The following is a 12,702-nucleotide window of genomic DNA, read 5'->3' on the forward strand; positions in this document are numbered from 1 at the left end:
CCTACTATATGACCCAAAGCTAAGTAAAGAAGAGAAGACAGAAAGATACTAAAATAAAAAGAAATCAATATCTGAAGGCCCACAGAGGTAGCTCATAGATATAAATCCATGTTACCATAAAAACACCCAAGAGATTCAAAACTACATACATAAAATGAAGAAAAGCTGAAAGATGCTTTGGAAAGGCACAAGACCTGGCCCACTAAGTAAAACTAGCTTTGGATTATCTAGGAAACTTAAATTATTTTTAATGGTTCAAGAAGCTACTTACAATTTTTGTGTCCTTGTTTTTACAAAAAATACATTCAACTTGGGCCTACCATAACATCTTTCATTGCAGAATTGTTGTGGGATCCACATACATTTAAATTCCAACACCTCAATCAACTAAAAGAACAGCAACACAAGACATAAGAAGTCTGAGGCATAGAATGGCTACATTAACACCAACAATCAAAGGCAGAACCAAATGTTCACTCCCAAATCTCTTGCCTCCTTGTGTGGTGAGCCTCACCTTTCTACATAGATCCATCACTGATCCAACCTACTTAGCTTTGTTCCTCAAGAGAGGAACCACACAGAAACAGCCATGTGGGCAGGACACTGTTTTGAGCATGTACCAGTAACACAAAGTAACCAGTCGTCAGACATACATCCAAGGGCTCAGCCAGTGGTGTGGTTCCCACAGATCAGTGGTAAGAACAGACAATACAACTCCTGGGTCAGCACAGCTGCTGCTTCAGTTCCCACCAAAAGGAGGATGCTCCCAGGACACACAGCAAAGAATACCGGCTAAATGCTTGGACAAAATCCACAAGGTTTCTCCTAAACTTGCTTTCTTCAGAGTCACACTTTGCAAAAAAAATCTTAGACAAAGACAACAATCCAGCTGTTGAGACAAGCACTACACAAGAGGACTTTAACAAACTAAACTCTCATTAACATTTGCCAACTGTTCTTTAAGATGCCTATAAAAAAAGGTTTTTTATCTTAATACAAGTATTTCAAAATAGATGGCATGGTACCAATCTCCAGGAGCTTTTTTAAATTTAAAAGAAAAAAAAGAATCATGTCTGTAAGAAATACATATCCAAATAACAATTAAATCCGATAATATACAAGTTCACACCAGAAAATCAAGTAGCTCTTACTGGCAAAAACAAACCAAAAAGACTTAGTAGAAACAAAATGAAAATTATAAGCAAATGAATATGGTACAATGATTGCAAAATAGCTGTTAGTTAAGCAAGTACCTAATTGAGTAGCAGAAAGCAACATGCAGCACTTTACAACTACAGACAACTCTTAATTATCAGGACAAATGGAAAGAAGCAAGGAATTTGAAGGTGAGAGCCAATGCAATGGATAATGCAAATTTCCTTTTTGTTTGTCTTGGAAGTAATTTTAATACTAGCATTTTATTGACATATCTAACTAACATTTTAGCAATCCATAACCGTTGTTGTTGTTGAGTCCTTTAATCATGTCTGACTCTCATTACCCCATGGACTTCTTGACAAAGATTCTGGAGTGGTTTGCCATTTCCTTCTCCAGCATGTTCCCATTTTACAAATCAGTAACTAAGGCAAATAGGGGTTAAGTAACTTGCCAAGATCACAAATCTAATAAGTATCAGAGGTCGCACTTGAACTCAGATCTTCCTGACTACACCAGGTCCAGTGCTCTATCCATTGCATCACCTAGTTGGTCCAATTCATATTATTACCCAAAATACAGTATTGTGAATACCCAATTCAGAAGCTAGTAAAGCTGGACAGTTTTCCAGCCTGTTTATGACTCAATTGCTCTTGTCTTTATTTAGCTTTGGGGCACATGGCAGGGGAGGGACTGTTACTGGTGAAGAGACTCAAGCTAGGTAACTGGGCTGCTTACTTCCATTCAACAGCCATAGGTTTTAAGTGCTTGCTCACTAATCCTGTCAGTCTCTAGAGTTGTTTTGTTATAGCTGAGTTAGAGAAGGAATGTTAAACTTCTTTAATTTCCAGTTCTGTTTGTGCTTCAGGTTCAAGTAAGTGTAAGGGTCAAAAAGGTGATGTCAAGAAAATTGCTAAGCAAACTGTCAACAGCACAGTTAAACAGATAAAGCAGTAAATTCAAATATTTGGAAATAAAAATATTTCCCTTCCTAGATTTTAAATTAGAAATTAAAGATTCGATTTGATTGCTAGGCACAGTAGAAAGAGTAGTGGACTTGGGAATCAGAGACCTGGGTTAAAAGCTCAACTCTAAAACTTAATAGCTGTGTGATCTGAAGTCACAACCTTGTCCAGCCTTAGTCTCCTCATCTGTAAAGTTGGGGCAATAAAAGCAGCTGCCTCAAAGATATGTGATGAGGATCAAATGAAATAATCTCTGCAAACTTAAAAATTATACGTCCCCAGGAATAGAAAGATAATAAAGAGTTGACTTCAGAGACAGTTATTATGACGACATAAACTGAAGCACTATTGGAAATGGAATGGATTGTATAAAAAGGGAAGACTAACCCAACACTAAATGCCTCTAGATAGCTGGGTCAAATACAGTGGTCTTGTCTGTCCCATTCCAATCTCCCCTTATCTTGCCTAACAAGTTTGACTAAAAATTAAGCCCAAATTGGGTGGGGGGGGGAGGGAACCCAACCAACTCCACCACTGAAATTTAACCCAGTATCTTCATCTAATGGAGGGAAAAACAAGCTTTAAGGAACAGCTTAGCCATGAGAAAAAAGAAGTGCTATGGGTCCACATTGGAAAAGGAGTTTCCAGCAAACAGAAGATGATGGCTTTGGGCAGTTTGGGATTATAGAACAGAAGAACCTACCGACTGTCTGCTGTTTTCTTCGTCCTCTTCCTCATAACCATCTTCATCTCCCTCAAGTCGAGAAAAATCATCATCTCCATAGGCTTCAGACACTAAGCCACCTTTTTCCTCTAACCCAGAGGAAGAAAGAAAAATGAGTGGGGATGGCGAGAGTATAAACATTACTACCAGTGGTCTGAGTGGCTGGAACCACCTCTGCAAGTAAAGGGAAACTGGTGCCTAAGTCTCATCCCTCCTTACACCATCCTAGTAGAAGTAGCTAAAGGTTCAGACTCTATCCTTAAGTTTATATTTTAGTTGAAGGAACCACACTAATAAGTAGACTAAGCCAAAAACTACCTTCTTAATTCTGGGTCCTGATTGACTTTGGCAGGAGTTCTCTAGTCACAAATGGGGTAAGTTTTAATGAACCATCAGAGGCCCATGGCACTTCTTTAAGGTGCTCACCTTTACAAAAAGGGATGGAGATGGTAATGAAACCATACTGCCCATCAAGCTGCCTCCTTAACCCCAGATGCCTGGCAAAGCTGGGAACCATCCAATATTAAGAGTCCAAAACCCTTGTGTGCCAGATGGGGAAACTGAGGCCCTGGGAGAATAAATCAGCTGCCTTGGGCGCCTCTCCCCTGGCGTCGCCGGGCTTGGGGTGGGAGTTCGGCCTCGGCTCTCAGGGCCCGGGTTCCGCGGGCGCAGGAGGGAAGGCTCCGCCTTCTTGCCCACCAGCCCCCTTCTCTTTCTAGCAGGGTGGCGGGCTCGGGCCGAGCTCCGCGCCCTCCCCAAGCCTTACCCGCTGCGGTCGCGCTCCCAGCCGTTTCCACTCCAGCCTCGCTGTCCGACTCGGGCTCCGAATCCTCTGCGTAAACCGCCAGCGACGACAGAACGTTCTTCTTGCCAGCCATCTTCCTCCTTCCCGGCGCCGGCGCTCCCGAATGACGCTAGAACGCCGCTCTCGCTATTTCGAGGGAGCGCGCTCTTCCTACCGGAAGCCCAACGACACCCTTACTTCCTCCCTCCCTGACCTTTTGTCTGGGACAAGAAGCCAATCAAAAAAGCGAACTCCTTCCCGTTCCCGCCCCAACCTTACCAGTTCTACCCTCCCCACAGCAGCCCTATGACGCCATCATAGTGCGACGTGGGAACTGTGCAGGGGTCTGAGTCTAGGAGTGGTGCGAGCTTGAAGGAGATTGGCTCGTTCGGGACTTCTGCGGTCTCTGGCCTGCGGGACCCCCAGGCCTTCCATAATAGCTCCCAGGTTGGGGGTTTGTGGTCTGCATCGGGGCTCTGCCCTCACCGATATCCTGGGCTGGGGGCACAAAGAGTAGGGCGCTAGGGAGGAGATGCCTTTAGGAAGGAGGGGAGCTCTGAAAGTGAAAGTGAGAGTGTGTGTATGTCAGAGTGTGTGTGTGTGTGTGTGTGTGTGTGTGTGTGTGTGTGTGCGCGCGCGCGCGCGCGCGCTGGGGAGAAAATGCCTTTCAAAAGCGGAGGAGTTGAGGCCTGGGCACAGGAAAACTATAAATATGTCTGTTCCTGTGTCTTTATGTGCGTATTTATGTAAGGGGGGAGGGCGAGGTTCGGAGGAGAAGAGTGAGATGAGGGAGAAGTTGGTCAGGGTTCTAGAAGAAAGAGGAATAGGGTCGGGGGGGAGGGGGATGGTACGGAACAAAGGTGTGTGGTCTTGGGGGAAGGAAGGCTGGGGCCCTGGGTTGAGAGGAGATAGAGGCAAGATGTGAGATGAGGAAGGTATAATGGTATAATTAGAAGTGTGGTTGAAGGGAAAAGGGGAGGGGTCATCGGGGGTTCAGAAGGACTTGACATTCTAGACAGATTTCTGATGCTGTTACATGGATGGCTAGCCTTCTTTACGGCTGTGCTTGTGACCATTAGTACTGTTCTTCCCACAGTGGGAGTGGGGACTACCAGACCTTGCCAGAGAAAACCCTGAAGAAACCAACCCCTGTGCTCAGGGCTAATCACTAAAGATTTGTGTGACTGATTTTTTTGCCTTGTACTTAGAGAACATGATCTGAGGGAGAAAAGTGGGTTGAATTTTTACTTTTGTGATTGAGTTTTCCGAAGAAGGTGAGAGTGGAAGAAATGCTGGTTATCCAGGAAAGTGTTGTTTGGGATTGTTATGACACATGAAAGTTCCATAATGAAGAGAGCAGTAGGGTATAACTAAAATGGGGTTCTTGTGCAATCATTCTATCTTCATTTTTGCCTTAACCTTTGGCTACCTTTCTCTCTAAGATGAGTGCCTGCCCTTATTCTTCTCAATCTGGTCCTGAGCAACATGTCAGGAACACCCTTAAGAAGATCTTTGGGTTTGACTCATTTAAGACCACTTTGCAGGAGAGTGCCACCATGGCAGTGGTTAAAGGTAACATTCTATCAACCTTGGTGAAATCTCAGGGATACCATCCTTTGAGGTTGTGCTAACAGTGCTTTTTCCCTGCAGTGAACTCTCTCCTCCCAATTTAACGCCTCTAAGTCTGGAAAGCAAGCCTGTTGTAGACCTGTTCTCTTGGCATCAATCCTAGATAACAGCCACAAGAAGTGACCTGGTTCATACATCTTATAGTAGGGTTGCATTGAAAGTGAACCCAAAAGCAGTTGTTCTCCCACTGTTTGTTTTTTGTTTTATTTTAGTTTTGTAAATTGGGTGCCAGAATGACTAGTTTCAGTTATTAACTTGCTGGGCTGTCTCTCAAGTGTCATAAGATCAAACATCCCCATAAAGGGAAAGGAGGGAACAACAGTGCTAACTTCTGAAATGATGTAAGAAGAGTATCGTGAGTTAAGTCTTCAAATAAATGAATCTTGCCAAGTGCAAAGCGGAAATATTAATATTGGTACATTTAAAAATGAAAGCTGCTACCCCAGAGGAAGCATCACAGTTAGGCATCCCCATGCCAACACTGCCCAATCCTCTCTTGCCCTACTTTTTTACTTTAACGGATGTTCTATGTAACCATCCACGACCCAGCTTATTTGGACTTTTCTGTTTTAGTTTCTGTCAGTATCAGAAAGGTTAAGGGGTCACAACCTCTCAGAGCCTAGGTTTACTAATCTGTAAGAGGGAGGTATTTGCTCAATCTTCAAAGAATTGTCTTAAAACTTACTACTACCTCCAAATGAGATATGGGATGGAAAGTACTCTGCAGACCTTAAAGCAGCTATGTAATTATCAGCTATTACTATTATTCTTTATGAAAATATTTCACTAGTGCTAGACCTATATCCTCTGATCCTGTCCTCAAGTGGTGCCCTTCCCCAAGGTGGTAGAAAGGGTAAAAGACTATTGTTTTCACAGGTGAGAAGGATGTGTTCGTGTGTATGCCCACAGGGGCAGGGAAATCCTTGTGCTACCAGCTTCCTGCACTGCTGGCAGCAGGTATCACCATTGTGATCTCTCCTCTTATTGCCCTGATTCAGGTGAGACTTGGGGTAATGGAGGAATGAAACCAAAAAAGGGGAAGATTGTCTAGGTGGAAGTTTCATTTCTGTTTCTTGCCTTCTCTGATGTGCCTGTCTTGCTCTCTGTATTAGTGGTTATCGGTTTTTACTGAACAAGGATTCTAGTATAGCGTATACAGCTAGTATATCGTCAAACTCAGATGTGTCATGAAGGTATCTTTGGTATGCTTCAACAATGTTATTTTACCTTGTTCTCCATAGTCAATTTTTGAACAGGCAAATGAGGTAGTAATGATCATGATAAAGAAAGGAAAAAGGTTAGGGACTTGGTTAGGGATGGGGAGAATGGGTGGAAAAAAGCCTTTGGTGTTGTCAGGATCCTGGTAAGGTCACAGGTGTATCACAGGAAAAATAAAGTTGGAAAATGCTGGCATAGAGTCTTGTCTTCAACTATTTGAGTGTTTTAACCACAACTCAGATGGACTGATTTGGTCACTAAGGTGACCAAGATCAAAATGGGAGAAAAATTCAGGAAGTATAGCTGTAGGAAAGGTTAAGGGTTGAGTAGGATGAAGTAACAGCACAAAGCCACATGGGTTCTTCTTCCCTGCTAGGCAGGGACTCCTCTCCAATCAGTTTATCTTCAATTTCCCTTTTTGAGGAACTTTTTCTCCTTCAGAAGACTGAAGATGACACATACTTTTCACCTCTTGGCAGAGAAGTGATAGACTGGAGTTTTCTTGGCAAAGATACTAGAGTGGTTTGCCATTTCCTTCTCCAGTTCATTTTACATATGAGGAAACTGAGGCAAACAGGGTTAAGCAACTTGCCCGGGGTCACACAGCAGTAACTGTCTGAGACCAGATTTGAATTCAGGAATATGAGTCAGATGACTGTACTGTGGAGTGAAGACTCATCTTCATGAATTCAATTCCTGTTTCATACACTTACTAGCTATGGACAAGTCACTTAACTCTGTTTGCCTCAGTTTCCTCATCTGCAAAATGAACTGGAGAAAGACATGGCAAACCATTCTAGTATCTTTGTCAAGAATACCCCAAATGGCATCATAAAGAGTTGGCCATGACTGAAAGAATGATTGAACTGAATTTTATAATTAACTGTTTATTTTTTAAGCCATTGTTTGCAACAGAAATTGTTTCCTAGACAATCCTCTTCCCTGTTCTGTGTACCTTGAAATGATTATGTTCATAATTAAGTTCACAATAAAAAAAGAAAATTAAAAAAATTCTCTCTTCTACTTGAGAGTTCCCATTTTCACGTGTGGAGAATAGATATGGTAGAAGGGTAGCATCATGAGACCATGCTGAGCCACATGTGTAGAGCTAAGGGTGTACCTTTTATTTTTATTTCTCCTTAGTCTTCTCTTAGTTCCCTTTCCAGCTTTCTTTGAATATGTGGTAGTGGTCCACTGAGCTGGGATCCTCTGTTGCTCACTGCTTCATGTAGCATGCTGGAAGGAAGCGTTTCAGTGAGATCTTGAAAAGCCTGAGCTTTCCTATCTTCTGTTTACTGATAAGTCTTGCTGATCTACATTGTGGGATGGGTCATCTGGGATGGAGAGGAGTCCCTGCCTAGCAGGGAAGATGAACCCATGTGGCTTTGTGCTGTTACTTCACCCTACTCAACCCTTAACTTTTCCTACAACTATACTTCCTGAATTTTTCTCTCATTTTGATCTTTGTCACCTTAGAAAGGGCATCAGGATATCAACGCCATAAAAAGAATGTTTATTCTTTTACAGAATTTGAATCATGAGCACAGCCAATTGGGTATTAGTGGTAGGAGGGGAAACTTATATCCTTTCATAAAGTAGAGGTATCTCATAGACCGTAAGAACTGATTAGAACCGGGGAATGCCTTTGGAGATTTATGTGAGTTATTAAGTCCTAAGAGTAGAATTTCCCCTTCTCTTTATTCAGGACCAGGTAGATCACTTGTTGGCCTTGAAAGTTCGTGTATGCTCTCTGAACTCCAAGTTATCTGCTCAGGAGAGAAAGAAAATTCTAATGGACCTGGAGAAAGAAAAGCCACAGACTAAACTATTATATATCACTCCTGAAATGGCAGCCTCTGGTTCCTTTCAGCCCGTTCTGAAATCACTATTATCCCGACACCTTCTCTCCTACCTGGTGGTAGATGAGGCTCATTGTGTCTCCCAATGGGGACATGACTTCCGACCTGATTACCTCCAGCTGGGCGCCCTGAGGAAACAAATACCCCATGCCCCTTGTGTAGCTTTGACAGCCACAGCTACCAAGCAAGTTCAGGAGGATGTAGTTACTGCCCTGAAGTTGCGACAGCCAGTTGCCATCTTCAAGACACCCTGTTTCCGGGCCAACCTCTTCTATGATGTACAGTTCAAGAACCTGCTTGGTGATCCCTATGGAAACCTCAAGGACTTCTGCCTGAAGGCACTTGGGCAGAAAAATGACAACGGGGTAAATGATTGTTGAAAAGAGGATAAGGGGAAATTACCAGATCTTTGGAATGTTACCTATAGGTCCTGTACTCTGTATTCCACAGATGAAAATTGGTTTCCTAAGGCTGTTTCTCCATTCTAGTTTTCTTGACTGGCAGTGGCAGTAGCATCTTAAAAACTTATAGAACTCATGAATTTTTTTTTCTAGAAGTTTTCCTTTCTTCCAATTCTCTTTATCCTTCATTCTCCCTTGAAAGGTAAAGCAGTAGACCCTGCTACTGTTTGGGAACTTTGAAAATCTGAATGATGAGAAAGAATAAGATGGTGGAATTCAAAGGCTTGGGTCCAACTTTTTTTTTTTCTCCTGTTGCATCCCAAATCAGAATGGTCCCTGCTAACACTCATTCCTTGCTTGTGCATATAACCCTCAAGAGATTGTAGGAGGTATCAAGAGGAAAAACCTATGGTGACTGGTCGTTTTGTTCCTTTTAACACTGATTACAGCTTGGTCTCTGTCTCATGCAGGCTTTTCCTGGCTGTGGCATCGTGTACTGCAGGACACGAGAGGCCTGTGAACAGGTGGCAACAGAGCTGAGCTCCAGGAATATAAAAGCCAAGGCTTATCATGCAGGTACAGGGGCCATGGAGGTTGATCCTTGGCATTTTCAGAACCCCTTTAATGGAACCCACCTGGTCCTCTTTGCCTTCTGGTAGTCAAGTCATGTCATCTCTTTTTGCCTTCAGAAAGAGCCACAGAACTGGGCTTAAAACCTCAGAAGGAAGGAACTGGGGTGAAAGTAATGAGATTTGTGGGTATGATTTTCATAGTTTCCTCTGTGCCTCCTATCATAGCAACTGGTTAATATTTTAGAATCCCTGGAACACTGATAGGGATTGGGAATTTCAAGTAACACCCCAAGAATTTCATGCTTCTTTGTTCAGAGCTCTCACTTTTCTTTGGTCCTTTTGTAGGACTCAAGGCCGAAGACAGGATGCTAGTGCAAAACGAGTGGATGGAAGAGAAGGTTCCTGTCATTGTTGCAACCATCAGTTTTGGGATGGGAGTGGACAAAGCGAATGTCAGGTGGGCAGTTATTCTGGTTTGAATGGTTGGGTGAGTCCTGTGAATCTGTCCAAGGGCTGGCTGCGTAGTATCTTACCCAAGGGAACTGATAGGTGTTCTCCCTCCAGTGTCAGAAAGAGCGGCAGCTCCTTGGGGAGTTTAAAGGGGTCTACTCTTTTCCATTGGGCCACTTGAAATACTGTATTGTGGTTGAATAAAGAAGGCAGGACTCTCCCACTCACCAGGGAAGGGGTAGAACACAGAGCCCAATGTAACTAAGCACAGATAGTATGAGCCCTCTTATATGACTCTGAACCCCACATGCCACCCACTCTTTGTTGATGCTTTTCTACTAAATGGCTAGAAAGGCAGGCAGTTAGTAGATATTGCTGGCATTAAGTAATTGAATAGTACCTTAGAGATAGTTGGGAGTAAAGAATTTACTATCTTCTCTTTACTATTTCCTGATGACACAGAGAGTTATAGGTAAATGTCAGCTTTCTTAAATCTACATTTGAAAATAGTTCTTAATGACATTTGACTCCAGTCTTGAACCTCACTATTGAGAAACATTATGGTCTTAACAGTAAAGGGGGTTAGTATCTTGGCTTTGTTCCCATATTACACTGAAGTTCTTAAAGTTCCCTGATGAATAGCTCTTGTGGACTCTGGCTTAGGCTGCTATAATGCACTGAAACCCGCTGATGGGCACAGGCACCTATTCTCTCCTTGTGCCAAGACCCTTACCCCCTCTCATATTACATGCACCCTTCTGTCCTATCTGTTGGCCTCAACATTGAGGAGAGAGGCTTGTTGTGTTGGTAATAGTCAATAAGCATTTGTTAACCATTTACCAAACCAAGCACCATGCCAAGCCCTGGGAATGCAAAGAAAAAGCAAAAACATGGTCCCTGTCCTTAAGGAGTCCTATTCTAATAGGGGAGACTACATGCAAATAACTACATACAAGATTTATAGTGTAAACAGAAGGTAATCTTAGAAGGCACTGGCAGTGGAGAGAACCACTGGGAAAGGGCTCATACAGAAAATAAGGTTTGAGTTGAGTCTTCTGAGTTTTGGAGGAAACCAAGGGGGAGAGCATTCCAGGTGTGGGGGTCACAGCCAGTGCAAAGGTGCAGAGAGGTGAGAGGGATTGTCATGTTCAAAGAATAGCTAGTAGGCTGGTGTAGCTGTGTTAGAAAGTTCATGGAGAAGAACAAAATATAATATACTAGAAAGATAGCAGGGATCTAGGTTGTGAAGGGTTTTAAATGCCAAACAGCATTTTTGTATTTTATGCTGGGAATAAGAGGGAGACACACCATTGGGCCTATGCTTTAGGAAAGTCAGGGTAGCAGCTGAGTGGAGGGTTGATTGGAATGAGGAGAGACTTGAAGTGGTGAAACCAACCATGAGATCAGATCACCCCTCTTCTGAGCTCTTCATTTCTCCATTGGTTTTTACTCTGGGTCCTGCAGATTTGTTGCCCACTGGAATATTGCCAAGTCAGTGGCTGGGTATTACCAAGAGTCTGGACGAGCTGGGAGGGATGGACAACCTTCTTGGTGCCGCCTCTATTACTCCAGGAATGATCGGGATCAAGTCAGCTTTCTGATAAAGAAGGAGATCTCAAAACTGCAGGTGAGGCTTGGGTAGCAGTTGTTCAGATTTTCTCTTCTCTTCTTAGTCTGAGCCTTTCTGTATGTCTGTCTCTCTTTCTCTTGAAATTGATTTATTTACCCCAAGGGTCAATTATTATTTCTACAAAAACTTAAAGTCATGGTATAAGGTAATATTTAAACAAATGATTCCTTTGCGTCTATTAAAGCAAAACAATTCCTTCATGAATTGATTCATTAAAGTCTAAGTAGTTTTTCTTTGCAATAGACATTACCTTTAACATATATATGGATAATAGTTGCTGCCAATCCTCAATCCTGAGTATTTTCTAGGGTCTATTTAGTTCTAATAAGCATACCATGCCCTTAAAATTTACATTTACCTCTCAAGCAGTACAAAGAGAATACTGCAGGGCAGCCAGGTAGCACAGTAAGTAAGAGCACCGGCTCCAGTGTCGGGATGACCTGGAGATCGAATCCTGGGCTCAGATACTCAGCACCACACCCAGAAATAACTGGCCGTGTAACCTTGAGCAAGTTACTTAACCCTGATTGCTTAAAAAAAAAGAGAGAATACTGTTTCTACTGCAGAGGTCCTACCTAAATCCTTGTTCTTTCATTCTTTTACATCAAGTACAATGAATGCACTTAAAAAGTGTATTCCCAGACTGGAAGTGCAGGATCCATTCACAGGTCCAAACCCACTTTAGTTTGCACGAAAGCTCTGATCTACTCCATTTCTGTTCTGGATTGGTTTGCTCCTCCTTATATAGGTTGCCATGTAAGCCACCCTTCCTTCTGGTGGTTCATCAGTCCACTTAAATAATCTAGAAAAAAAAATCATTCATAGAGATTTACCAGTTTCACATGATGTTTGACATCCTCAACAGCCTGATATACTTCTTAATAGAACAAAACATTGAGGGATACTGGGAAAGTATTGATCTGTCCTTAAAAAGACCCCAGGGTGAGGGCTATTGTTGTCCAACAGCACATTCGACATTCTGCATCTTTGCTAAGGTATCTTGTTTATAGCTGCTCTTTGGCAACTCCTCTGTTAAAGCCCGCATCAGAGTATTGAGTCCATAATTAAGCAACAAGAATTTGTGATCACTTTTATTCCTTAAGCTATCTTACTTTGGAATGATGTTTACCTTTGTAATGATGTTTTCTGACAACTTCTGGCATTGAAAATTACAACCCAGGCTAAGGTATTGGCCACTAAAGTTGATTTTCCCCCGTTCCATCAGCCCAGACAAGGCAGTTCCTCAAAACTACATCCAAATTCAGTAGTATTATTTGGTTGGTTATGTAATAAGCCTGGCTCAAATTTCCTATAA

The 12,702-nt window shown here is 42.6% G+C and overlaps 2 protein-coding genes across 10 annotated transcripts in view; one reads left to right on the plus strand and one right to left on the minus strand.

Annotated features, from left to right (window-relative positions):
* SAP30BP (SAP30 binding protein) overlaps positions 1-3,840 on the minus strand; it is a 48,632-nt gene extending 44,792 nt beyond the window's left edge. For 2 of the 4 annotated variants that reach the window (XM_069076404.1, XM_069076402.1), the window contains exons 1-2: positions 3,611-3,837; positions 2,824-2,933 (exon numbers count right to left, since the gene is read on the minus strand). In XM_069076404.1, the coding sequence (XP_068932505.1) occupies positions 2,824-2,933; positions 3,611-3,722 (222 nt within the window). In that variant the 5' untranslated portion in view covers positions 3,723-3,837. Of the gene's footprint in view, positions 1-2,823; positions 2,934-3,610 lie in introns of all 4 variants that reach the window. The other 2 variants (XM_069076403.1, XM_069076401.1) reach the window with 2 other exon arrangements.
* Positions 3,841-3,942: 102 nt separating this feature from the next.
* RECQL5 (RecQ like helicase 5) overlaps positions 3,943-12,702 on the plus strand; it is a 36,357-nt gene continuing 27,597 nt past the window's right edge. Inside the window, exons 1-8 of one of the 6 annotated variants that reach the window (XM_069076394.1) lie at positions 3,946-4,116; positions 5,058-5,200; positions 6,134-6,255; positions 8,181-8,699; positions 9,206-9,311; positions 9,425-9,493; positions 9,653-9,764; positions 11,222-11,384. In XM_069076394.1, coding sequence (XP_068932495.1) covers positions 5,071-5,200; positions 6,134-6,255; positions 8,181-8,699; positions 9,206-9,311; positions 9,425-9,493; positions 9,653-9,764; positions 11,222-11,384 — 1,221 coding nt within the window. In that variant the 5' untranslated portion in view covers positions 3,946-4,116; positions 5,058-5,070. Of the gene's footprint in view, positions 4,117-4,158; positions 4,363-5,057; positions 5,201-6,133; positions 6,256-8,180; positions 8,700-9,205; positions 9,312-9,424; positions 9,494-9,652; positions 9,765-11,221; positions 11,385-12,702 lie in introns of those variants that run through there. The other 5 variants (XM_069076395.1, XM_069076397.1, XM_069076399.1 and 2 more) reach the window with 5 other exon arrangements.

The sequence above is a fragment of the Petaurus breviceps genome, unplaced genomic scaffold, assembly GCF_028583685.1.
Source record: "Petaurus breviceps papuanus isolate PSGF00001 unplaced genomic scaffold, PetGlider_PUasm1.0 90925, whole genome shotgun sequence".
Classification (NCBI taxonomy): Eukaryota; Metazoa; Chordata; class Mammalia; order Diprotodontia; family Petauridae; genus Petaurus; species Petaurus breviceps.